At 43.0% G+C, this 27579-nt stretch overlaps 4 protein-coding genes across 5 annotated transcripts; 1 reads left to right on the forward strand and 3 right to left on the reverse strand.

Annotated features, from left to right (window-relative positions):
• Window positions 1-390: 390 nt before the first annotated feature.
• LOC109519246 (trace amine-associated receptor 13c-like) lies at window positions 391-1712 on the reverse strand. Of its 2 annotated transcripts, XM_019875654.1 has the most exons (3): window positions 1480-1712; window positions 1335-1392; window positions 570-654 (listed from the first exon to the last, which is right to left on the reverse strand). In XM_019875654.1, the coding sequence occupies exons 1-3, from the start codon at window positions 1653-1655 to the stop codon at window positions 610-612; spliced, it is 279 nt and encodes a 92-aa protein (XP_019731213.1). In that variant the 5' UTR covers window positions 1656-1712; the 3' UTR covers window positions 570-609. The 2 variants fall into 2 exon arrangements, with proteins under 2 accessions (XP_019731212.1, XP_019731213.1); XM_019875653.1 differs by having other exon boundaries at window positions 391-1392.
• A 6599-nt stretch (window positions 1713-8311) lies between these two features.
• On the forward strand, window positions 8312-12160 carry LOC109519237 (uncharacterized). Its single transcript, XM_019875647.1, has 12 exons — window positions 8312-8351; window positions 8426-8555; window positions 8627-8943; window positions 9058-9276; window positions 10084-10171; window positions 10258-10320; window positions 10420-10622; window positions 10831-10965; window positions 11045-11232; window positions 11346-11494; window positions 11599-11844; window positions 11924-12160. Exons 1-12 carry the CDS (start codon window positions 8312-8314, stop codon window positions 12093-12095), a joined length of 1950 nt encoding a protein of 649 aa, XP_019731206.1. The 3' UTR covers window positions 12096-12160.
• Window positions 12161-14993: 2833 nt separating this feature from the next.
• Window positions 14994-24073, reverse strand: dok2 (docking protein 2). Its single transcript, XM_019875692.1, has 7 exons — window positions 23837-24073; window positions 20204-20332; window positions 19942-20112; window positions 18829-18940; window positions 16985-17154; window positions 16407-16640; window positions 14994-16308 (listed from the first exon to the last, which is right to left on the reverse strand). The coding sequence occupies exons 1-7, from the start codon at window positions 23894-23896 to the stop codon at window positions 15781-15783; spliced, it is 1404 nt and encodes a 467-aa protein (XP_019731251.1). The 5' UTR covers window positions 23897-24073; the 3' UTR covers window positions 14994-15780.
• Window positions 24074-24176: 103 nt separating this feature from the next.
• LOC109519273 (kazal-type serine protease inhibitor domain-containing protein 1-like) lies at window positions 24177-27363 on the reverse strand. Its single transcript, XM_019875693.1, has 4 exons — window positions 26194-27363; window positions 25821-26026; window positions 25429-25576; window positions 24177-24508 (listed from the first exon to the last, which is right to left on the reverse strand). Exons 1-4 carry the CDS (start codon window positions 26687-26689, stop codon window positions 24423-24425), a joined length of 936 nt encoding a protein of 311 aa, XP_019731252.1. The 5' UTR covers window positions 26690-27363; the 3' UTR covers window positions 24177-24422.
• Between the last annotated feature and the right edge of the window lie 216 nt (window positions 27364-27579).

Consider the following 27579-nt stretch of genomic DNA (forward strand, 5'->3'; position numbering starts at 1 on the left):
ATAAAATCATCAAATATAGAAACATATTATATCTCTGAGGAATCGACTATATTTTACAGGATAAAATGCATCTGATTGCTCCAAGCAAACTTTGGCATTTCTAACTCTTCACATAGCATAATTGTTTACAGGCTGACATAACTAATTATTGAACCACAACAGATGCAGAAGTTAAAATTGTCAGCATTACATGATTTTCCTCAGCCCTCCCCCAGTTCTTTGGGACCCCTCCTCCCATAATACACTTCATGTGATGGTGCTTTCACACTTGTATCCCAACTTATTTCATGTGAATTTTATTTTTTGCATGATGTTTTTTTACTCCACATTGAAACGAGAACACTTCAAAATCTATCATTCTTGAAAACAAAAAAATGAAGGTCTTTTAAATGTGAAAGAGAATGGCGAATGTGCTTTGATGTGGACAGCTTGAAAGCATGCACGCGTGTTTGCAGCACAAACCAACACATTCAATAAAAGACCAATAACTCTCATGGCAAAATATCAAATGATCGACATTAGAATGAAAATGGAGAATTGTTCTATTCTGCGCAGCATGATGGGTGAAAAGCAGGCTGGCTTGTCTACATGATGTTGGCCTGGCTGGAATCAGCCTTCAGGATCTGCAGTGTCACTATGATCTTGATGGACCTTCTGAACCAGGGATAGAAAATGGCATAGATCAATGGATTCAAACAGGAGTTGAGGTAGAACAAACAGATGATAAAGGCTGCAGATGACGCATTGAGCATGACATCCTGGCCTGAGATAGCGATGCAGAAATATGGCATGATGCATGCAATAAACACCACCACCACAACACCCAAGGTCCTGGCTGCCTTCAGCTCAGAACTCTTGATAGTTGTGCTGCGCTCTGTGACGATCCCCATTTGGGACCGTGTCGCCCGGGCATGAGACGCAGCCACCACAAACAGTCTCACATACAGAAAAACAATGACAGTGAGCGGACCTATGAAGGAGAAAAAGAGGTCCGTCATTCCTACAGCGTACGTGACCACAATCACACACTCACCTACACAAGTGTTGAACTTGCCAGGTTGCTTCAGAGAGTCAAAAAAACAAAGACAGTGGAATACTAACGAAACAGACCAACACAGAAAAACACATATTGTAACTCTTAGTTGAGTGACTTTGATGGGATAATGCAGAGAATCACAGATAGCCAAGTAGCGGTCGACTGATATGAGCACCATGCTTCCTATTGAGGCAGACGTTATCACGTAATTCAGAACATGATATGCAACACATATCGAGTCACCAAAAAACCAACACCCGTCGAGAAGGAAAATCTGGAACAATACGAGGAAGCCTACCAAGAAGTCCGAGGCAGCCAGTGAAAGCAACAGCAGGTTTGTGGGAGTTTGCAGTCGTCTAAACAAAGGTAAGCGCTTATTATTATCTCTGGATTTGGACAGAAGGCATGACAAGTACAAGTTCTAAAGAAGCACAATGCATTACTTGAAGTGTGAGATGGAAATGATGACCAGCAGGTTTAGAGTGAAGGTGATGAGAGAGATGGAAGACAGCAGCATGAAGGAGAGAGCGGCGACCGAAGGAGGACGCTGCGTCTTCCTGCAGGAAGCGTTGACGAGCAGAGGGAAGCAAAGTGCGTCTTGCTCCTGCATCGCCATCATCAGGGAGAGCAGAAGAGGAGTTGCCCCTCAACTCAGCCAGCTCTTTCTTCAGGACGATATTCATACCGTCGGTCCATAGCGTATGACCGTGGCTACGCCTCTTTCTTCACTGCATTATCATAATCCTCCCATACTTTGACGTCAATATTCTTTGGGGATCAAAGAGACTGAATCACTGCTTGACTTGCCAAACTGACCAAGTACAATCTTTCTGTGGATCATCTTTGCGCAATCAAATCATATCCATCTCAGCATGGACAGTCTGTTCACGTGCTTGTGTTAATGGTATGCCACTGAAATCATTCACCATGTGAGACCCACAAGGTTCTCTTGATTTAAAACCCGTTCCCGGATGTTGACAACCCTGTTCTAGAACCCTCTTGGCATCAGTGGTTTCAAACTTTTACGTGACATGTCACAGAGAAAAGGGTCAAAGAACCGTTGGGCACTTGCTCAGTTAGCACGGATGTTAGTACGTCTACTGTGAGCCACGATGGTACACATCAAATTAGCTAACGCGCAGGTGTGGGCACTCGCATGTACACATACACAAGGATGAAACGGCTTTTGAAACCCATTTCAACGTTTTTATTCGATTGTATGAGTTCGGTTCGCATGGATTTATTAATGAGTCATCGTAGTCAGTCTTGCGAGCAACGCGCTCGGTTAACAGCTACCTTTCTTTAGATGACCAAAAGCTTATATACACATCAGTCTATGTGCTGCATGCTGGACTTCTTTAATAACTCGGGCTCTTATTCAGGAGAGTGCTGCTTTGTTGAGCCAAGGTACCCGTCTCACATAAGGTGGTAGGCGGTGGGCAGATTTCATGCATTTGAAGATACCGTAAATAGCTAGCAAGCAGTTTTCAGCAGCATTCATACTGCAAATGTGGAAGCGGATTCTTCCGCTCATATCTCGTGTTTCGCCATGTAAAATGAACATCAACAGCTGAACGTTGCTTTCACCAACAGCTGTTGCATATATTTGCATGAAGTTGGCTAAAGTTGAAGCTTTGCGCACGATTGGTTCTACTGACATGCTGCTGCGTTGCCCGCACGTTTAACAATCTTTTAAAATGTGATTTTGAAAAAAAGTGTAAGAATGATGAGTACCAACAAACAAAATCTGATGAAAAAAAACGTCAAAACTTAAAAGATCTAGGTCCTCCATTGCCGGGGATCATTGATCACAAAAGCTAAAGCGCATACGCCGTCTCGGCCCACCACCTAAAGTCAGAATCATTGAAATGATCATTGCAAACTTTACTCCTCTGTTTGATCCATTCCATTTCTTATGATTTGCTTGATTCTTCAAGTTTCATGAGAAAAATTACACCCGGCAAATCAGAAAGGATTTGCATTCAGTTTGCGTTTCACCCGTGCTGACGCTAACAGATTCCTGAAGTTCTGAAGTGAAAAATGGGTACAGTATTTTGAAAACCATTGAATACCATCAGAAATAAGTTTAAAATCATTACTGGGTCTGTCTTTTTTTACTGCTTATTAAGTGCAGAATTATAGAATAAGTGCCAATGTCTGTTTCTTTGCTGGGGTCCTTTAAGCAGACACAGCAGCAGCAGACAAGTTCCCTCACGTGTGAAGTTATTTCGTACTCTTTCATGGCAGCTATTGTTCTGCAAGGGTTCATCCCTCGAGGTGCAACTCATCATTGAACTGTCAGCTGTTCTCTCTGCCTTTTGTTTTCAAGGTGTCACTTGAGATTAGAGCTTAAACACTTGAGGAGATCTTTTGTCTCGAGACATTTGAAACATGTGGCATGCCGCTATTCACACAAACACTAAAGCAAGAAACAGACTTCATTTTTCTGACTTGGCTTTTAGCAGCTGTGTAGAGAGCAGCAAATTGTGCAAAGTGAAACACTGAACAGATGCACATGTGAATTCAAATGTTCGCAGTTAGGCACCTGCGGATTTGCATATGTGTAGTTTTATGCGAATTTCTTTTCAATATTTTTGTTTTTTATTCCCCCCTCCCTTTGTTTCATGGAAAATTGGAATTGAATGTTACCCAGCATTTTTTGCAGAATTGTTTTAATTAATTAAGTTTTTTCCCAATGTATTTTAATGGAAGGCCTTGGTCCCTTCCCCCGCGACTAGAGACCACTGCAGATATTATTTGAAATATTTTTATTGAAATGATTTTATTGGACATGGCTCGAACGCTCCGTGTCTTTGGTAGCGCACATTTGCGTGACAAAGGTTAAATTTTAGACAGATTTCTGTCATTGTTCCGGGTTGAAGTATCTCAAAGTTATTGCAGAAGTTGTGTAGCAAATTCAGAGTAATATTGTAGTCTAAGAAACGACTTTCAAATGACAGTATTTATTTGGAAGCAACTTGCTCAGCACTGGTAGTCACGCAATGAAACGTTCCACAATGTGACAACATACATTATTTGTGCAAGTTACATAACAACTTGTGACAAGCGCTGCTCAGCAAAATTTTTACTTTTCACCTTCCAGTCTTGAGATAATTGGCAGCTTCACCAAGACACACCAATGACAACAACACTTTTGAAATGGAATGTTCGGTGACACGAGACTATTTCCATGCATCTGTGACAAAGACGCATAATGACAGAGACTGAGCCAGTGTGTCTTGAACACAGCGAGAAGAGGAAACCAGGCAAACCACAACATCCAGGCTGAAGCGCAGAAGGTAAGAACGCCCAAACTCAATATTTCTGCAGATACATTTTCACATTTATATACTCGACCAAGGATCATCCAGAATCAAGAAGTGATTTACTGTGGACTGCTTCAATTTCACTGACCTCTCTGAGTTTTGCCATTTTTAAAAAGGATTGAGGAACATTCAAAATGCATCCACCTTTTTTTTCGACCAAAATTGAAATCTTCTCATCGGACTCCCATGAGAAGTGAGAAATGAATTGAGCAAAACAATAAACCACAGAGACTCAGCCACTAATACAAATTTCTCTGTTCAACAATTCAAGTTAATCACGATAATTTGACAATTTAATCAAGTATGGCACTTTATTAGCTTGTCGATAAAGTACTGGAAATTTGTGCATTATAATAACCATTACATTTTAAAACATAATTTGAGATTACCTTATTGTGGTGGAGGGTTTGTGTGTCCCAATGTCTCTAGGTCCTACAATCTAGGATATACATTTTCTGTAGCTTTATATCCCATCCAATTCCTTTTCAACAGTCAGTATAGGCAGGACTTTTTTTTTTCACGGTTGAGGCATTTTGTCCACAAAAGATTTGTTGCGGTTTTATTTTGAAGCGGAGTAATGAAGACAGTGAGGAAGGAAATGTTTCAGCGAAATAGTAAACTTTTTTTCTTCACTTCGGAAATGGTAAAAGTTGCCACAAATATCAGCAAGTACAGCTATATCAAAATTGTCCTTAAGTACAGTAACAAGTTATGAATACATCCATTTTCTGACCCGCTTATCCTCACGAGGGTCGCGGGGCTTGCTGGAGCCTATCCCAGCTGTCATCGGGCAGTAGGTGAGGTACACCCTGAACTGGTTGCCACCCAATCACAGGGCACACATAGACCAACAAACATCCACGCTCACACTCACACCGAGGGACATTTTTGAGTGTTTCATTCACCTGCCATGCATGTTTTCGGAATGTGGAAGTAAACCGGAGTACCCGGAGAAAATCCACGCAGGCACGGGGACAACATGTAAACTCCACACAGGAAGGCTGGAGCCGGAATTGAACCCTGCACCTATGCACTGTGAAGCCGACATGCTAAACCAGTCAACCACCGTGCCACCCGTAACAAATTATATGTACTATTATTTATATTTGTACTATACTGAAGAAAAAAATCCTTTTGATTTACTTAATTCAAACCATGTACATACATTACTGACACACGGTTAAAATGTATCAAACAAACATTCAGTAATATTTGATGATTTTTTTTCTATTAGGAAAAAAGGGGAAAATTACTTCAACTGATCACATTAGAACCATGCGCAACCCAAGATTAAGTACTTTTTTTTTTACCAGTGGATATTCCTGTATTACATGAATAGTCGGTCTAGATGTACTTTGCATTTGATTGGCGGCTAGGGTATAGCCCGCCTCTCACAATGTTCTGCTGGGATAGGCTCCAGCTCAGCCGTGACTCAAATGAGGGCAAGCACTCTAGAAAATGGATGGATGGATTGGGCAAACAAGATTCAATATCAATGGGCCACAAAAATATTTGAACTCCAATCATCACACTAAGTTGGGGGGTTTTGAGAGGAGACCCCCACTCCCCCGCTCCCAACAGATGATGGCTCCTCACCACTTTAATCCCGCTCTGGCAACCTGGTGATCTTTCATTTTGGAATTCACGATAACAATGTGTAACAATTGTGCCTAAAGTGAGTGTTCAAATTAATACTTTTTGTTTACATCAGCTGCCTGTGAGCGAGTGAGTGAGTGGACCTCCAAAATGTTGTACCTGGCAGTGCTTGGCACTCTCGGTAAGATGGTGACGCAACTTATACATGACCGTGCCGACTCTCTGTATTTATTATTTGTCAATATGTCTAAATACTGTGCTGTGTTGTATGTTACACATACAGCACATTTGACAATAAAGTTGTACTTGACTTGACTTAACCTCACAAGATCAGAAGGCCTTGTCTCTCCGAATCCTGCAACTGTCTAAAAACAATCTGAAGTGTTCATTGTTGAATTGCTGCTTGTCATGCTTATAATTTTTTTTCTCTGTTTGTATAAATATATCGAAGTATGTTTGTGCTTGTCTGCTCAAAAACAAATCAATCAATCAATTAATCAATCAATAATAAAAAAGTGTTCCTGTGTTCAGTTGCAGCTACACTGAGCCAGACTTTCACCAGCTCCGGCGAGATAAACATCACCTTGTGTCCCATCACATACTACGGACACAAATATGAAAAAGTATATGTAAGTAACACAAAGTTACTCAAGTCAATTATTATTGTTAAAAAAACAAAGCATGAAAATCTACTAAAATTAATGAAAAATAAGGAATTTTCAATTATTTTTATGCAGCCTGTTTATGCTTCAAAATAAAGAAATGTTCCCATTGTGGTAAAGTTTTGGCCATTATTAAATGATATGTCAGAAATTTAACTTAACCAAACAGCTTCAAATTGGTGTGAATGGTAGACTGACTCAGAAGATGAATAGGTTTTCTGATAGCCACGGCGAGCCTTCAGCATTTGCTAAGCTAAGGCAGCACTAACTATTGTTTCTTGAAAGTTTATGCCAGCCTTTTTCTCATTTTTTCCTCATTTTCATCCTGCAATGTCAGGTGGCATTCAACAATAGCAAATTTGCACTCTGCTTCACTGACACACATAAAGTTGCCGACCAAAATGACTGCATACTTGTATCGGGAGGAACGGCGGACAATGGCAACTGGTCTGTACTCACACAAGAAATCCCCACCGGATCCGGCATCCATCAAATGTTACCAAGCCTGAAGCATCGGGGGCAATGTGTCAATGTTATACCTTTGAAAGACAGTCACCATTCCAAGGTGAGTCTTTTTTTTTTTTTTAAAGTTTACCTCACAAAACTGACATTATTAGATTATTATTATTAGTGTTTTATTATTGTTATATGATTCTCTTTTTGGGTGGCACGGTGGGTGGTTAACTGGTTAGCACGTCCGCCTCACACTGTAGAGGGGCTGGGTTCGATTCCGGCCTTCCTGTGTGGAGTTTGCATGTTCTGCCCGGGCCTGCGTGGGTTTTCTCCGGGTACTCCAGTTTTCTCCCACATTCCAAAAACATGCATGGGAGGTTAATGGAACACTCTAAATTGTCCGTAGGTGTGAGTATGAGCGTGAATGGTTGTTTGTCGATGTGTGCCCTGCAATTGGCTGGCAACCAGTTCAGCGTGTCCCCTGCCTACTGCCCGAAGACAGCTGGGATAGGCTCCAGCGCATCAGCGACACTCGTGAGGATAAGCGGATCAGAAAATGGATGGGTGTTTGGATTATCTTTTTCATGTGTGATCAATTTTCATTGACCGTGTACAGATTCAACAAGTAGAACTGGGAAACTTTGGAAAACAAGCGATTTTGGCCATCAAGACATTTTCCGGGTACACAAATGTTGATCTTGTAAGTATTCACTGCCTAAATCAACAAAATCATTATGTTATGACCTTATTCGATGCAGGAAGTCAGCTTCATCAGGGGTTGTGAGGGGGTAGGTGGTTTGGGTGCAAAAACATAAAGAAACTGCCAACAGTAGCTATGTTTTTAAAAAACGAAAAAAAAAGGTCAAAAGTGTATATCATTTACTTCCAATGGTGACAGAGGACAAAATCAGTAACTGGAGGGATTATGATGGAAATTTTTCCAAATTTGAATTTTGGTGGTCTGATCCAGAAGGTGCTAAGGTCCTGAGGCCATTCAAACTCGGGCGTCAAATTGAGAAAATACACTCAGGATTCTTGACCCACAGATGAAATAGAGTAGGGGAGGTTTCACATTATTTGAAGAAAGGCTCACTGTCCCGCTTTTTGGAAACATGTTTTGCGTCAGTCTTTGTTATCATTAAAACCTGATATAGTCTGCCTCATCGTCACAGGTGGCGGATATACAGGTAAATGGCCAAACTGTTTCCAAATACGTATTTCCAACCAATGAAACAAGCATGGGCATCATCAGGGACATGAGTGGATGCAGAATGGCAGGTAAACTAATGAAACGAGTCCACCGTCCAATACAGTAAAACTCCCTCACATGGACCCACCCTCCCAAATTCCAGGTTTTGTTTACATGACTAATACCACCGTAAGCGACCCATACCTTTGCTCTACGGTGACTTGCGATGTGAACGGAGTTGCTACCGCGGTCAGAGAATGTCCCCCCATGCACCATTGCCAAGGGAACGGCAGGTAAACCAGCTGTTTATATTTATGTTGATGGTTGTGTTTATCAGTCTAAGCACCCGTATCCACTCCACCAGTTGTACCTTCAACACCATGTGCACCCTGACTGGCTCCACCGTCATCGATTTCACTGGCCGCGTTCACACCATCCCTGACCGCTGTGGATACAATCTCATGACTTCAGATAATATCCCAAACGTCCGGATCCATGGAGTTTTCTGGGAACGACGACGTAAAGATGTCAGCTTCTTGGACCACGTGATCCTGCATCTGGACAGCCAAGATGTTCAAATCAGGCTTTTGCAAGGTGGCAGAGTCAAAGTAAGTGGACATCAAGGATTCAGAAATGTGATGATCCATAATATACCATGTTCAATTCAAATCAGAAGTAATTATGCGGCTTTTAATTTCGAGTTGTACCATTGATGTTTTGAGTTGTTTTATTAGGGTTACATCATGGTTAAGGTTACATTAAGAATGTAAATGACAATCAATCATCACACAACAGTGTGGATAATGGATAATGATGGCTTCCTTAACTACAATGTGTGCTCTTCTAACGGTTTAAAGATCAACGGTGGTCTGCAGGAAGTCCACGCAACAGCAAAGGTTGTACACAACGTGGAACTCTCCAAAAGCCAAAGCGGAGTGACTGCCAAAATATTTGACTCCAACTATACACTTTCTGTCTTCTTTGATGGCAACACAGCACAGATCCACCTCATGGGTATGGACCGAAAAAAAAAAGATTAAGATCTTCGTGTCTATCAGTTATGACCATTGGATGTTGATACTGATCAATTCAGTTATACAAAAAAAAATACTTAACAGTCCAACAGACAGGACTTTCTTGTTGAAGCCAGATAACAATATGGGAAATAATTTTGAAAAAACAGTTAGATTCTTATGCTGATTACAACAAAAATTGGCATTCTGATTCCAAAATTCCAGTTAGTTTGTTTCCAGCACGTCAAGTTTTTTTCTCCACAACTTACCCTCCAGAAAAGCAAATTCTACTGATTAGCTGTACTGTCGTAAGAAGAGATGATCTGGCTCGTTCATGTATGGTCCAACTTATATCTTGCCAACAACCTCCTCTTCCTCCAACTTTCAAACACCTGGAGCCCCTCAGATAAGTGTGAAACGTCGCTTTCCAAATTGATTTCCGGCGGGCTCTGTCCACCTTCCAGAGTGAGTCAGGGATGGTGTGAACGCGGCCAGTGAAATCGACGCATTTGTCGTCTGAGAGTGACGTCACACTTCCGGGTTTGGCGCTCGTCTGGATCTCACTTTGGGAAAACGATTACTTTGTCAAATTTACAAAATAGAAATGCATGCTTTATTTAATGTATTTCGTTTAATTACTTGTGACATACAAATATTTCGTTTGGGATTTTCTAAAATTACTTGACAGTTGACCTCTAAAATGTACCTTCCCCAAAGGATGCTGTTTGAAAGATGGCGTCCTGTGCTAAATAAATAAAGGTATCAGTCCGCCGCACCAAACTAATGTTGTAACCTCCAATATTGACAGGCAAAAATGGAGCTGTTGTGGATGGACTGTGTGGCAATTCCTCTTTGGATTTTAACCATGAGAGAGTTGCTGAACACAGCGTCGCAGGGTACGTCCACAACCACCCAAGCTGCCACTGCACGATTTAACTGAATGGATTGTTTGCTCAATAGCTGGTGTTAAATACCCATACAGGTGTGAGGAGCGATACGAAGAAGCTGATGATCTTACGATCAACTGCAAAGCTACAACTGAATGGTGAACCAGATGTTTCGAACTTTCGAAGTACACTTGGACAAACCATTTAGTTTACGTTGGAACAGTATCTCCCATGTCTTCTTTCTCAACACACGACAGGTGTCATCTCATGTGGCAAGATCCCTTCACCCAGTGCCATGTGCACATCAACCCAGAGCCCTTTGTATCAGCCTGTGTCAATAATTTGTCCCGGTATCCTGCATTGGACGGTCTCAAGTGCGACTTAATGGAAGCTTATGTCCGAGCCTGCCATGACCAAAGCAATGTCAGCATTGATGGCTGGAGGTCAATGGCTAAATGTGGTAAGGACATGTTTTCTCATAACATGAGATCGAGGTCCGTACAGAATTCTTGCTAGCCAAATACTGGTTAGATCGACTTCGTACTTGGGGATTATTGCTCTATTTTTGTAATCAATTTGGGAATAGCTTCATTTTCAAATGATGTGGAGATGATTCTGAATTATGGTTTCATGACAAAACTATTGATTTTTCATGATACTCTTTCCAGAGGCTGGTCCTCAAGCCCTCTGCCAAGACAAATACTGCAGCAAACACGAGTTCTGCGGCGAAGGCTATGATGGCGAAACCCACTGTCTATGCCGCGCCATTTTCGCCTCCAACTACAGATCCATGGACACGTTTGGTATGTCGACAACACCACCTGACAATTGCTTTGTCTTTTTTTTTTTTTGCTGAGTGATTCTTGTCAAATCTGTGTTCAGGTGAGCCAATGGTTTGCAGCCATTCATCTGCATCGATGGACATGTTCTGTTGCCTTCTAGCGGAGAAAGGTATCGACTACACAAAGCTTCACTTGAATGATGAACGATGCAAAGGTGTCATAGACAATGAAACCCACATGGTGAAATTCAACTTCTCTCGGGACACCACTTGCGGTGCAGTCATCAAGGTGTGTACTCCTGTAAAAAACAGACACTTTTCCTTTCACCACTGTTTCATTGGTTGTATCTATACTGCCATAGGTAGTAATATAATCGATGCATACTATATTTGATCCTGTAGGCAAACAACACCAAAATAAGCTACCAAAACATCATTGCGACTCCTAACATCTCCACTGTGGTGACCCGTTCCAACAAATTGCTCATGGATTTCTCCTGCCATTTTGACCAACCAGACCTCGAGGGTATGGCCATCAGAATGATAGATAGGTGAGTGGCCGGTGTGCCGCTGCAGCTATATTACCTAAAATGAGTTACAGTGTATGAGATACGTCAAACAGCAACTCTATTTTTGTTGTTTTTTTGCTTTGCAGCCCCGTGATTAAACACTTCACGTCAGGAGAGTGGAATTACACTTTGACCATGGCGGCATACACCGACCCTGACAGAACACGACTCGTAGAGTTAAGCTCTGGGATCCGGCTGAATCAGAAGATCTGGGTCGAGATCAAGGCATACGGACTGGGTGGAAGTGCAATTTCTCTGGTGACGGAGTCCTGCTGGGCTACTAATCAGTCGGCTTCAAACGGAAGCCTTCGGTATGACCTCATCATTGCAGGGTGAGTCTCGCTCCGAATGTCAACAAAGATGTCGTCACTGGTTGCGCTCGTCATGTCTGCAATGCTTGTTTCCGAGCAGATGTCCCAACCCTGCAGATGAAACGATTCAGATTGAAGGCAATGGAGAAGGAACATCTAATTACTTCTCTTTCAACGCATTCAAATTCTTGGACAACAACAATGAAATGTTTCTGCACTGCAGAGTAGAGCTGTGCGTCCAACAGGGAGACTCTTGCATTCGGGTAACTTGAGTTTGTACCACTGGCTGTTCCAAACAGGTTTACTTGGGGAGCAGAGCAGGTGGCAGGTTCACTTGGAAAAGAGGTTCTAATCCCTCCCCACATGCAAACAAAGCACATGTACACACTCACACACACACATATGCAAACACACACATGCATGCAGACATTTCTAATTCAGGTTTCATTTATTTTGTATTCCCTGGCAACTTTTATGCATGTCACGTGAATAATGTTAAGCACGAGACCAGTCTATGTATGCTATAATAACAATAGTGAACTCAGCCTGCCACAAATGATTCTTTTGCTAGCCAACTAGTCACCGATAATAGTTGCAATTAGTAACATTTAAATTGCAGCATATTGCTCCAGCAAGCAGCTGCTATTATATCATTATTTTTAATTTACAGCCCAGATTTTTAAAGCTATGTACAAATTAAAAACAAAGACAATTAAGATTATAGGCATGTCATGTAGACAATACAAGGAACAATTCCAATAAAATGTTGTACAGGTATTTAGTTTTGATAGATTCACTGTGAGTGGTAGGGGTGGCTATTGGAGCATCAAGGCATTTGGTAAAGGTGGCTGCTGCCACACTTTTGGTTTGCACCCATGAAAAAAATTATACCAAGCCATTAAACTCATGCATTGAATTAAACACTTTTTTCAGATGTGCAACCATGCAGGAAGGAGACGAAGATCTGTGCCTACAACTGTTGCTGATGGAGGTCCTTCTGTCATTACCATGGCCTGGGCATAAGTGCTGAGCAGTTGACCACCTCTCCGAGTGGCCTCAAGCAATTCAAAATGCTAGAAATTGCTATTGCTAAAGCTAAGACTCCCACCGTTGCTATTGCATCTTGTTTTATGGCATAATCTCCCACTTCAACCCCCCTCATGAGATCATTGTTTTGAATTGTATTTGTTTGTTTTGTTCTCTTTGGGGCTCAGCAACTGCACAACCACTCCAACTTTATTCTCCTGTCATTGGTCATACTTGGGTAAAGTACAAACAAACAAACAATGTTGTAAACCCTTCAATCAGTACATTTGCTTGACACACATTTGCACACTCATGAAATCCGATGATACCCTTTTCAAGATGGAACCACAATTACAAAAATTTAAATTTGACATCAAAACATACAATATAACATTACATATGCTATTGTATTGTATATGCTATACCTTGCAATGATCTTCCACTTCGCATCTCTGTATTTTGTCTCCTTTCCAGGGAAAAGTACATTTCTACACGTATGTTGTAATCCGAGGCGTCACACTAGTCTACTAGAAAAACTTTTTTGGAAGCTCACAAACACATTACCCTGAATGGCACTCAGGATTTTTTAATGTTCACAGTTTGCATTGCAATGCAAGATGATGGTAATTTCAGATGTAATTTTAAATCTCTTTGCTGTTCCTTAACTTCACACAATCTGTCAGATAAGACCAAATGTACCTAAATTTAAATTTTTTTCCTTTTTTTTTAATGATCAGTAAATTGTGGTTAGTGTTTGTTTACGGTTGAATACATCATTACGGTGGTTGATTGGGGAGTTATTAGGGAACACTTGTTGTTTTAACTTGGACTTGTTTGTTGGTGTAATGCTTGCGTCATGGCACCTGTTTGTTTCACACCTTTGATTGCAGCCACGTCATTAGAGGGCACTAAATGTAGCAGGTGTGAAACCTTCGTGTGCTCGAGGGGTTACATACGTGTGGGCGTGTGTGTGTATGTCATATTCACACCAAAACATAACGACACAAAATAAATACAAATGCCTATTGTGTAATAAAGTCTGTGATGTAACCTTCACACATCAGTACCCCATACAACAACTTCAACTACAAACAACAAATGTACATTCACACGTACACTTACACTCTTCATTATTGCGTCATCTTCGAATCATTCGTTTTTGTTGTATGCTTCCCAAAACAATAATGTAATCATAATGGGTATTTTTTTTAAATGTCTATCTATTTATCTGTCCATCCATCAACCCACCCTTACTTCTTTCTCTATGTACCAATTGACAGTAGCCACCTACTCATCATTTGTCCCTGACCTATTCATCCATCCATTTATCCTCCAAACATGACAGTATTTTGAGATGGCACTGCACATATCAATATGGGTGCTCATTCGAGCCAAAGTTCCCTTTCCAAACAAAGTTACAAAAGGCCTGATTATCAGATGTCAATTTTTTCGACCTGTATACCCATCAAGCACAGCTGGATGCCCCCTCATTAACATTCATTGATAGTGGATGACCGACGCAACCTGAAAAAATAAAGTTTGGTGGGGAGTGCTTCGGGAGTATGGTATACCGAGCCCCCTGATATGGGCTGTTCGGTCCCTGGACCACCGATGTCAGAGTTTGGTCCGCATTGCCGGCATTAAGTCGGATTTGTTTCCAGTGAGGGTTGGACTCCACCGAGGCTGCCCTTTGTCATGATTCTGTTCACAATCTTTATGGACAGAATTTCTAGAGGGTCAGTTTTGGTGCTCTCCGTATTGCATCTCTCTCCAAATCGAGGATGATGTCCTGCCCCAAGTTTGGAGTTTAACTATCTTGGGGTCTTGTTCACGAGTGAGGTTAGGATGGAGCGCAAGATCGACAGGCGGATTGTTTTTTGTGTGTGTGTGTGTGTGTGTGTGTATATATATATATATATATATATATATGTATGTATATGTGGCACTACCATCAGCGATTTTATGTTCCATCAGAGATTTTATGCGCGCGTGCGTATGTTCCATCAGAGATTTTATGCGCGCGTGCGCACAACACACACACACACACACACACACACACACACCCCTGTGCCGTATCGAATCGAAATCCCACTAAAATGAACCAAATCGAATCAAATCATTTTAGAATGAAACACCCTTCAATCGTATCACACCGTATTTATTGAGATATAATTGTTTTTCATTGGAGAGATGCATAGTGTTTATTTTTTTGTTCCCTGTACACACACACACACACACACACATACACACACACAGGAGCAGAAGCAGCCTATTAGCTGCTAAAATAAAAGATAAGATCATAATCTGTTCGTGGTTTAATCCTTAAGTGAGACCAAGTGAAAGTTAAAAAAAAAAAAACTTTCAGCCAGTCCAGGTCATGTCTTTCAAAAGCTGTCATGGAGATAGAGGTTGGTGACGGGAACAGTCAATTTCAAGAAAAACAAGAGATGTGTTGTTTTTCCGTTGAGCACAGGGGCACCCCAACATGTCCCGAATGCACAGAAAAAGTTGCAGTGCTCAAGAACACAAATGTCATAACTCAACTCGACATGTTGAGAAGCATGCATCGTACCAGGGAGATGAGAAAGAGGACCAAGATCTTAGCAATCTTGTTCACATTCTGAAGAACGGTAATGTTCTGAAATGTTCTGAATCAAGACTGAGAACATTGAATACTTGACACCTTTTTTGTGGACTACTTGATGCTGCCAAGACGCACCCAGACTTTATCTCCAACAACCCCATACAAGTTGATTTTGAGACCCGTGGTGTAGAGTAATATTTTTCTTTTTTAAAAACACACTTTTTTGGGGGGTATGAAACAGCTTAATGGTAATGGTATAATTTCAATAGCAGATGATTTGCGCTACGAGCGACTCAACTTGCAAGTCAAGGTTGCCGCTGTACAGTGCATGACCCCTCACGGTGCGGTCAGATGATCTTGTCGTCACTGTTGTCATGGTGACATCCCGCCATTACATTGTTGTACAACTTGTGGGCTTCTTCCGGCATGTCCTGTACTGTGACATGATGATCCCTGCGTCCCCATTTGGGGGTGGAGTAGAGGTGACTGCGAAGGTCGGCTGGGGCGGCCATGACCTTCCAGGCATCTCCTTTCAGCTCTTCGGGGATGTCGTATTCGGAGGGTGGGGCTCGCGAGTCTTTAACTTGCGGCTCGTCGTAAATGTGATCTGCTCTCCTGTCGAGCGGCGCCATGGCGTGGCCCTCTGGGCCCTCGTCGCAAAGACAGGTCGGGTTCAGCATCACCTCCGAGTATTCCTGCTCACTGGGGGGCGCCGTGCAAGGTGGCGTGCATGGTGCAGGAAAGGACACCTGTGAGTATGTGGGGTCCATGGACCGCTGATCGGGGCTGGAGGGGCAGCAATTTACAGAGACCATCCCCCGGCTGTCATCCAACGTTAACCCGCTGACCCCTACCGCTGTCTGCGCCAAGGCCACCTGACACACCAATCAGCAGCAAATCTCAACATCAACATCATCATGTCACGTGATGATGTCATAATGTTGTGACATCAGATTATGACACACATACTGACCTGAGCGGCCGAGGATGGCCAGTCATGAGTATGTGGCGTGGGCGGTAAGGGCGGCAGGTTGGCCTTCCGGGAGCGGTCCCGCCTCACGGGCATGCCTCCTGATGTTTGACGGGCACGCTGAATGCTAATGGCTGCTTCAACTGCTTGGAACAGGGAGTGACCTTCTTTGGTGTCAAACTCAAAATTGCCTTCACCAGATGCGCTACGACGACCTGCCTCCACGGAGAAACAGCTCTGAAACACACACACACACACACACACACACAGACACACACACACACACACACACACACACACACACACACACACTGTATTGATGCATCCTTAGTATGTGTAGCGTGTGTGTGTGTGTGTGTGTGTGTGTGTGTGCGTGTGTGTGTGTGTGTGGGTCTGTGTGTCTGTGTGTGTGCGCGCGCGTGTGTGTTTCAGAGATGTTTCTATTGTGTGTGTGTGTGTGTGTGTGTGTGTGTGCGTGTGTGTGTGTGTGTGGGTCTGTGTGTCTGTGTGTGTGCGCGCGCGTGTGTGTTTCAGAGATGTTTCTATTGTGTGTGTGTGTGTGTGTGTGTGTGTGTGCACACCTTGTCCCGCCCAAAGCGGCGAAGGAATCGGTATGGCCAGGACATCAGTGTAACACCTTGACTGTCCAGCAGGTGGAGTGCGTCCACGCTCGCTCTGAGAACGCCATCTCCCTTTAAACTGCAACGTTCAGATGACGCAGTACTACGCACATGCACCCGGAAGTCACGCCCTATACACACACACACACACACACACACACACACACACACACACACACACACACACACTTAGTGTTATTGTCTGCCAATGAGCCAATGACTTTCAGTTAGATGTCGATTTCCTGTTTGAGTTGCTCATTTCCTGTGTGATGTTTTCAGAGTAAATCCTCAGACATTTATTGGCAACCACAAATGTCTAAAAAAAGAAACCTGCGGCTGCTTCGAATTCTTATTTTTGCATGGGAAGTTTCCGATCCTACCTATGCAAAGTTGCAAACGACGACCTGCAAGTTTTTGGACTATAGATGCGCTCTGATTCTACAAATGTTTTGGAAAGGTGTCTTGGTGGAAACCTTTATGCCACCTTTAGCATAGATGACCCCTGACCACCCTTCACGAAATGATATTACCCACCTTCTGTGCCGCAGCAACATTTAAAGCAACAGGAAACCGATGTAGTTGACAGACTACACGAAGATACTCGAGTTTCATGCTCAAATTTACATTTCATAAAAGTCATTAAAAAAAATTGGAATAAAACTTTTTTCCTGTCACAAATGAATAGACAACGAAGAAATAAATGTTCAAAGCTGAAGGAAAGGTGTGATTCCACAGAAATACAGGCGTAAACACTTTTCCATAATTTATTAAAGAACGGGCCATTCCAAAATCAATGAAAAACATCATTAGTGATGCTTTCGCTCCTTTCACAAAAACAATTTGTATCTGTAAATGTTTCATTTGCGACCCTCTGGCTAAAAAAATGGATAGTTGGATGGAAATTAAGCTACCATTTTGCACGTCTTCTCGTGGCACTCACATATTCACCTGCATCATGTTGTTCGAACCACAAACACTCAAATGAAAGCAAAGCCCATCAACAAAAAAAACAGCAAATTATTTCTATTTGCACATCGCCAATAGGAGACTGTCACTGTGAAATGTAAAACTAACATCAGTAAATCATGCTTCATGATACTGAGATAATATTCTCTGAATGGTCGATGCGGCCAAGCGACATTCCTTCTTTGCGAGTATCTCATTCCTACATTCGGGGATACTGGCGTAAAAACATGCACTGATAACAGTGTTTTCAGTGAAAACCGAACGGAAGTGGTCAGTAACAGTGGCAAAGGAAGATGGCTGCCCTCTTTGCGTCAGCTGCAAAAGGCCACTGTGAGTCTATTTCATTTTAGACGTCCGTGCGGGCAACACGGTGCAGCTCGTGGTCAGCACGTATGCCTCGCAGCCGTATGCTTAGAGTTTCTGGCACAGAATCTTTGGGTGAGGTGTTTGCCAGGTTTGCACTCCGCTTTCCAACCATTTCCACAAATCATGCGTGTACTCCTAAATGTACAGTGCATGAATGTATGGTGTATGTTTAGATTTGTTAGAGTATACGTCTGTTTCTTTTAGGTACCCAAAGTATGTTTGTTATGTTCCTTATGTTTGTGAAATGTTTCTTCGCTGTGTACGTAGTTAACTCTGTTATGCTTGGTTGAAGGTTTGTTTAATCAACTCCACATTTGCCTTCAACCACAACAAAAGTTGGCTTTATTGTCTGGAGAACTAATTTCCTGTTGCATGCTTTGAGGTTCAATGTAGCTCTCTCTCTCTCTCTCTCTCTCTCTCTCTCTCTCTCTCTCTCTCTCTCTCTCTCTGTCACGCACGCATGCACGGAGTACCTGGGTCAGTGGTGGAGCTGTACAAAGCGTTGTCCTCCATCCCTTCTTGGTCTTTTCCTTTATCTTGTTTTTGTTGTTGTTCTCTACTTTTGCTGGACTCCTCCCAGCTCACCTGCAATGCCGATCACAATCACAACCAGATACTAATGCCAATAATAATAATAATAATAATAATAATGAGCATACATACAATATATGAAGTATATGACTCAATTTACACCCCCACCCACCCACCAATTCATGGACTGTCATTTATAAAGCCCTTTTCTACCTTTAGTCCTCAAAGAACTTGACACTGTTTCCTCATTTACTTATTGAAGACGCAGCAGGAGCAACTGGGGGTTCAGTATCTTGCTCAAGGACACTTAATATACAATATAAAAACTCCAGCTATGTGGGGTGGTGCGGATGTGGATGCCTTCCTGTAACCATAACCCCTCCCCATCAGCCCTACCCTTTACACACGCCTGCCAACGAGTTATTAGGTTTTTTGGGAGAAAATACTTCTTTCACACAGTACCATGTAGTTTTGAATAGTCTTTTCTCCTTAATGAATAAAATCCATCCATCCATCCGTTTTCTGATCTGCTTATCCTCACAAGGGTCGCGGGGCGTGCTGGAGCCTATCCCAGCTGTCTTCAGGCAGCAGGCGGGGGACACCCTGAACCGGTTGCCAGCCAATCGCAGGGCACACAGGGACGAACAATCATCCGTGCTCACACTCACACCTAGGGACAATTTAGAGTGTTCAATCAGCCTGCCATGCATGTTTTTGGAATGTGGGAGGAAACCGGAATACCTGGAGAAAACCCACGCAGGCATGGGGAGAACATGCAAACGCCACACAGGAAGGCCGGGGCCGGAATCGAACGCTGCACCTCTGCACTGTGAGGTGCTAATCCGTCAACCACCGTGCCACCACGAATAAAATCAATGTAAACAATTGCATTTCATTTTGACTTGGTTTATCTTTGCTTGATGGTTTTGAGGTAGGGAAATTGCAAAAATGAATCTTAAAAGAGAGCAAATGTGTATTATTTGAATAATCGTGGCAGCCCTCGCTTCAACGGGAACTTTATCCTGGCAAATGTGGAATTATGGTTGTGTGCTTACGGGAAAGGCGAGCTGGCACAGTGTTGTGGCCCATTCGTTGACGTGGTCAGCGCGAGCCGCCAGCACCACAACCTTGTCGACAGTCTCCAGTAGGAAGGGGGCAGAATCAGCCGGGCACGCCTCCACGTGGACGTTGGTACTCACGCGAACCAGGTCAGACAGACGGATAACCTAAGGGCAGGACAATGGACATTGTGATTGCGTTGTGAATGATGAGTGACGCTTCACTGTGATTACGAGACAGACAGACTGTTGGACAGACCTTAGTGTGTTTGCGTCCGCTCCTTTGCTTCTTCTCACCACTGCCGCCGTCTTTGATTTCCCACAATTCCAGACGGGAGATGGAAGAAGAACTTTCCCGGAACAGCACGCACCACATGCTCTTCCATTTCTGCGCAAACACACACACACACACACACACACACACACACACACACACACACACACACACACACACACACACACACACACACACACACACACACACGCTTCTTTGTGATGCAAACAGTAACTCAAGTGCACTCTCCAGCTTTGCATCGCTTTCTCGCTTCCACGATGTTTGTTTGGCTGCTGGGTTTTTGTTTATTGTTTCCAGATGACAGACGCAAACTTAATTTGTGTGTCTTTCATGTTTCCCGAAGAGCTTCATTCATAACTTTGTTGGCGCCCTTAGTGTTTGTTGAACAAGTACAGCCCCTGGCAAAAAAATTAAGAGATCGCCAGTCTCAGAGGATACGCATTCGGTTGTTTCATTTTGTAGAAAAAAAAACAGCTCATAGAGATAACACAAAGTAAAATAATTTCAAATGGCAACTTTCCGACTTTAACCCTTTCATGCACCCTGTATCCTAATAACATGATAAGATGTCCAATGTAGTAACTGCTGTCCCTAGAAGGGTTAAGAAACACTAAAAGAAATCAAGAACAAAATGTGGTAGTCAGTAACAGCTACTTTAGACCAAACCGAGCAAAAAATATGGAATCACTCAATTCTGAGGGGGAAAAAATGTGGACTCACTTTATAAATTCACATTGCCAAAACCAAACACCTGCATCACATTAGATCTGCTCATGAGTTAAACAGGAATGGTCACACCTTGGAGAGCTGTTGCACCAAGTGGACTGACATGAATCATGGCCCCCAACATGAGAGATGTCAGTTGAAACAAACGAGAGGATTATCAAACTTCTTAAAGTAAATAGCTCAATCATCAGCAATGTTCCAAAAGATGTTTGTTCAGTCAGCCATGTCTAAATTCTGGAGCAATAACAAACCCCACGGCAAGGTTGTTAAAAGCAAGACGATTGGTAGACAAAGGAAGACATCAAAGTGTCAAGACAGGAAACTTAAAGAATATGTCTTAAAAACAGAAAATGCACAGGAAAACAAATGAGCAAAAAAAAAAGTGTGACATCCATCACCAAATTGTAAGAAACTGCTCAAAGAAAATGAGATTACATACAGAAAGGCTCAACAAAATCCAACACTAAAATCTAGACGGAAATAAAAACAAGGTTACAATGGGCTCTGGAAAAACGTGTCAAGTCTTTGTTAAGGTAGGCAGTGATTTATTTTTCACAAACTCTTGTATCTGCTTTATTTTTCCATTTGGTTCATGTTCGGGGCCGTTATGGTTGTTGCTCATCATGGCATGCGTATGTACCTGCGTATGTACTTGCGTGTGTGTGTGTGTGTGTGTGTGTGTGTGTGTGTGTGTGTGTGTGTGTGTGTGTGTGTGAGAGAGATGATTGCGGTATGTTCATTGCTTGTCAAGTAGATCTTTGGTCAAAAAAAGGTTGGGCACCCCTGCTGTACAGAGAAGAGGCACGGAGACTGTTGACGGTCTACAGTCCTTTAGCCAATCAGAATGCAGAACACGATGCAAAAATAAATAAATAAAAAATAAAATAATCTGCATTTAAAAAAATTATCTTTGAAACAGCGGATCTGTGAAAGTTGAACTGCATTATCGCAAAGGTTTTCCTTATAGTGTTTGCGTGAATATTCGTTAATATCTAAACAGTCAATAGTGTCACTAGACTGCACTGTCAATACGACATTTGCAGAGGCCAATAGCGATCCAGACTCACCTTTCAACGATGCTATGTCACAGATCCGCTTCCGGCAGGCCAAGAAGGAGCAGGTTACATCTGCGCGCTTAGCTGCTATAGCGTCTCGGACAGTAAAGTGCCTCGAGCTATTATAAATCCAAAAAAAATCCAACCAGTGTATCCAAAAAGTGTTTGGATGCCATTTTTTTCTTGATAAACCATAAATATTTTTCCTTCGGACCATCATGGGTACACTTTAAATGAAGCGTAACACAATTTCTTCTTCAGTATTGTCCTTTTAACTCATTTACTGTGAGCACATGGTAAAGCAATGGACCTTTTTACTTCTATAGTCGTCAATGACAAGTGAATGAGCTTTAATATGTGACCGCTGCCAACTTTGCAGGAGGGTTGCCATTTTCAAATCATTTGACCAGACGGTGTGGTTTATTTGGTCACTGCTCAAGGAGTGCGTACACAGTGATTTATTTATTTGTTTATTTATTTTACCTTGCAAGATGATATTCATATCAAAGTCTCGTTGGACAGCAAAAGTAATTCAACGTTCACCCTGTACTGCAAAACATACTTCACTTCAGCAAATTTAAATGCCTTTTTTCCAAGTTCAGTTTTAACCCTCAAGACAGACCATAAAAACAAAGGTAAAAAACAATCCAAAAAAAAAAAAAAAAAGAACACTGAAACAAGGGCAGCGTCTGGGAACAGCAATTGAAAAACCTCAGGTCTTGAGACATGGCTACCTCCAGAAGCACCTGGTCAGCTGAATCTCAAAAATTCTGAAGTCAATGGGCTGTCACTTGTATAGCGCTTTTCATCCTCGGCTATTCAAAGCATTTCACACCTTATTCACCTCCTGATGACGCAGCATCAGGAGCAATTGGGGGTTCAGTATCTTGCTCAAGGAGACTTTGGCATGGTTACAATGGCCGGAGATCAAACCACCAACCTCTGGGTTGGGAAACGACCACTCTACCACTGAACCAGGTCGCCCCCTTGAGAGAGTTATGTGCTCCTGATTCCGTGCTCCATTTAAGAGGCAAGCAGGTATCCAGGCAAGAAGATACGCATAACTTAATTCAAAGTCATGGTGAGTAAGAAAGGTTCTGCCAAAGTTGAAAAACGATGGACTTAACAACTGCACACTATTAGCCATCCAATTTCAAATCACTGTCCAACTTGAAAGTGAAGCTTGTTTGTTGGTTTGGAGATTGTTACCTTCACAAACTGTGCAAAGGGGCCCTAAGTCAACGGGAAAGACAGCAGTGTCGTACAACCACAACACCAACACTTGGCTTGCATATCCTTAGATTTAAAAAGTTCAAGGCCATCCAGTTCATGTTCTATAGACAAATCCAGTTTCAGTTTCAACGTTTCGACCAAGTGATGTGTGTGAAGGAGAGACAAAATCCAAATTATAAACACTGAATCATCACCCTTCAAAAATCACAATTGGGAGTAGATTTTGCACTCAGCCTTAGCACTGAACGAGCAAGTGCAATCACCCGTCAGCATCAGGGCACATGGAGACAGAAAGACGCCTTCCCATTCCCAATCACACCAGTGAACAAATGATTGGTCTTCAATTAAGCTAACATGCTAAGAAATGGAAGAAAACTACCAATCACAAAAGCCACAGCTGGGATTCAAACCTGGAATCTCAGACCAGGGAAGGAGAAGAGCTAACCTCAAGGTTATCGTGATGTAAACATTTTGCTGTAAATGATTGTGAATAATGATGTGAATGTTCAAAAACATGGTTTCGCTTTGATGGGTGTTTTGGTTGGTTCCATGTTAGCAATAGCTTTGAGTTAGCACGTGTTACCTTTCCAAACCTGTGGTGCTGCAAGTAAACGTTTCCTTCTTTCTTTACGTCCTCATCCATCCTTACACGTCGCACTCGTCGCCGTCGTCGTCTTAATCCACTTAAACTAGGTTTTGCGTGTCTTTTGTGTGTGTTGCGTCTTTTTTTTTTGTGTGCTGAAGTTTGTGGCTTCAACTTCCTGTTCTTGTGTCTTCAATGTCACTTCTTCTCTTGCGTTATCATCTTGACGTCTATGCGGAGACTTCCTGTCATACGCCTCTTAAAACACACGCAAACCGGACATTGTACACAAGCTGAACTTCATCTTCTTGTTTGTGTTTAAAGCAACAGGACGCTGCTGTTATGACTTCAGTCTGTAACAATTGCTTTATTTAGATTTTGTTTCGTTATGTTTTGTGTCGCTGGGATTTGATGCGCAAGCTTCGCCTCTTCACAAGCGATCAATCACGTTGTCGTTCAGAATACAAATCAGCATCCCATTTAACCTCATCTATATTTGTATTTCTACAATATATCTTTTCCGATGTAAACTATAAAAGCTTTTTAAAAAATTCATGGTGATCCAGAGGAAGATAGGTCATCATCATCAATAGAGGTCATGGTCGTAGTCCAGAGCGTCACTCAGCTGTTTCATGACGGACACGTGATTGGCCAAGTAGGATGACAGCTCCTCTGAAGCACAATCACATGATCAAAGAGAGAATGTGTCATTGTGCGACCGATCACAAAGCTTTACACTGGGCGACCTATCAGAAGAAAGCATTGAGTCAAGCAGCAAATGTTTAATCATGTGCCAAATCAAAAGTGAGCGTAGGAATGAAGCGACCACTTCGAAGAAAGTGTGTCATCAAGTGCAATTCGAAAAAATGTGTTATCATCAGACCAATCAAGAGAGGGCGTGTCAATCAAGCAACCAATCTGAATAAATCAAAACATGCGACCATCAGACAGCATGTTCAGAAAAGAGAGTCTAATAAGCATCCAAATTATCTAATCAATGAAATGACAATCAGAAAAAGGGCATTGAGTGAGCATGGACTCAAGTGTGCAATCAGAGGAGAGCGGTGAATAGAGCAACCAATCAGAAGTGAGCAGCTAATTGGCATCCACCCAGGAGAGCATGTCATTAGGCCATCAATCAAAAGAGGGCGTTTTATCAAGCGATGCATCAGATGGCAACAGCTAGTCGAGCAACCAATCATATGAGAGCATTGAGTCATGCGCCCAATCAGAAGTGAGCATCTAATCAAGCGACCAATCATAAATGTTCAGTTAATCGCACGACCCATCAGAGGTGAGCAATTATTTAAATATCCAATTAGAAGAGAGCATTTAATTAAACATGCCCAATTAAAACAAAAACACGTCACATGACAAATCAGAGCGCATTTCCTTAGGCAACCAATTATTATAGCAGCTGATTAAATGACCATTCAGAAAACTGAGTCACGTGACAAACCAGAATGTATTTTGAATCAGGCATTCCATTCAGAAGAGCGCGAAATCATGTGACCAATCAGAAGTGTGTGTTATCAAGGGAGCATTCAGAAGAGAGAACTGAATGATGCGACTGCTTATCAGAGACACCTCACCCGCTGGCAGGACCCCGAGTGCAGCCGAGGCGGAGGAAGAGCCGAGGCTGTTACGGGCGATGCAGTGATAGGTTCCCGAGTCCTGAGGCTCCGCCCCTTCAATCTGCAGCCAACTGGAAAGCTCAAACTGCAGAGGACCGCCGCGACTCTGGAGACGCAAATGATGGGAGACTAGCCCAAATTTGTTTCTCGTTTTCATGCCAAATGCAATGCTAAAGATTTTTTCCACGCTTTATGCGATACTAAGCTAACTTTTCAGTCATTTTTCTGGTGTTAATGCTAACCCAGGCTCACGCTTCCATCATTTTTCAGATTCTCATGCTACACTTGGCTAGCACTTGACTGTTTGGTTTTGTTGAGTTCAGTTTTGTCGGGTCATGCACACACGTCACCTGCACAGAGATGTGTGGGTCGTCTCCGGGCAGGATGACATCGTCATGGTCATCTCCTCCGTCCTTGTTCGGTTTGTCGCCACCGCCTTGTTTGTCCTTGCGCCATTCCACTGCCGCCATTGGGAAAGCGAATACCTCGCACAGGAAAACAAGATGGCTACCGCTCCCGTTCACTTGACTTTTAGGGCCCACTTTGATCACCGGAACTGAGGTGAGGGAGAAGGTTAAGGGTGAGTGTGAGTAGAATGTGAGGGGGGTGTGTGTGTGTGTGTGTGAGACTTGTGTGTTAATTTGTTGTTCTGAGTGTGTATGTTTGCCTTTGAGGGCGTCTGTGTGACAATGTGTATTTGTGGGTGTGCACAGTCCTACATACCAGTCTTGCAGGGGCCCCTCCCCCTGGTGTGCAGTTTGGGGTCCGAGAATGCGACTACTTTGAAGTGGCACATGTTTGCGTACGTCACTCCGTCACTGCCGCACACCGCCTCGCGCTCCTCGCAAACGCACACTTGCTCCTCTTCATCCTCATCCTCTTCTTCCTCCACATGGCTGCGTCCCCATCCAGCGGGTCGTGGGTCCGCTTGGCACCGAAGCCCGGCCCCGCAGAGTCCAAAGCGGACATTGGTGCGTCCCGGGTCGCAGGCTTGCCCCTCCAGATTGGCGCATTCCAAGCAGCAGCCGCAGCGGTCCGTGACCACGCCAGCGCGGCAGCCGCTCGTCGCCGGACACAGGTCGGCTTGGCATGGGCCGCAGCCCGCCGGAGGGGCCGCCGCGTCGGTGGGCGTCGGCCCTGACGGCTGGTTGTCAAGAGACCGGCATGGACGCGGGTTCGGACAGAGAACCAGGAGCAAAATCACAACCGGTAGAAACATAACCGTGATGCTGCGCGAACACTGCCGTACAAAAAGTGCTCTCTGGGGCCGTTATGAGACGCAAAATGTCAGAAGAAAAAACAGTAAAGTTTTTGTTTTTCTTTACTTGAAAACAGCTGAGCCGCTCGCGCTGCTTCCAAATGCACGTGTGTCAAATGACACCGTAATAACCCAGGCACTTCCTGTTTGTTCCTTTAGAGGAAAAGCTCAACCGGAAGTGTGTTTTGGGTTCTTGTGCACGGTATTTTGACGGGGATGTTTTAAAAAAGACAAATAATGCAAAGAGAACAATACAAAACCACCAAAGAACAAAAGTGAAACTTTTGTTGTAGCTTGTGTCCCCTTCTTTGTTTTCGCGTTTGTGTGTCACCCACCCCCCACCACATGCATATCCACAACAGCTGCTCCTCTCATCAAATCTGCAGACCACCTGGATGAACTAAAAGGTCTGAAGGAAAGTGGCCATTCCACAAGAGCTCCAGCAATACTGAAGTAACAACGAGACACTTTTCCACTTTCTTTGTTCTTCTTTCTCCAAAGGGTAAAAAAAAATTAAAAATGCAGCGGTGTGGTGCAAGCTCATCGTTTTCCTAACCTCAACCTATTTCGGAGTTACTGTGTCTGCAAATAGCACAAATGTTAGGTTTGTGTGTTTGTGGCACACCGCCGGCTACCAAACTCCGCCCACATATCACATGACACAATTAAAACAAAAAAACATTATTTTTCTCCTTTACATTTTACACCATCAGGATTTTGGGGGCTGATCACAATGATTGATCAGCAAGTTAAAAAAAAATCAATGTATGGTGCAAACCTTATTTACTGCAGATACTTGTGCACTGTTTATGGAGTATCAACAAAAGTGCAATTTGAAGATGAAATCTTTA

Source organism: Hippocampus comes, unplaced genomic scaffold (assembly GCF_001891065.2).
Source record: "Hippocampus comes isolate QL1 unplaced genomic scaffold, H_comes_QL1_v1.1 scaffold234, whole genome shotgun sequence".
Lineage (NCBI taxonomy): Eukaryota > Metazoa > Chordata > Actinopteri > Syngnathiformes > Syngnathidae > Hippocampus > Hippocampus comes.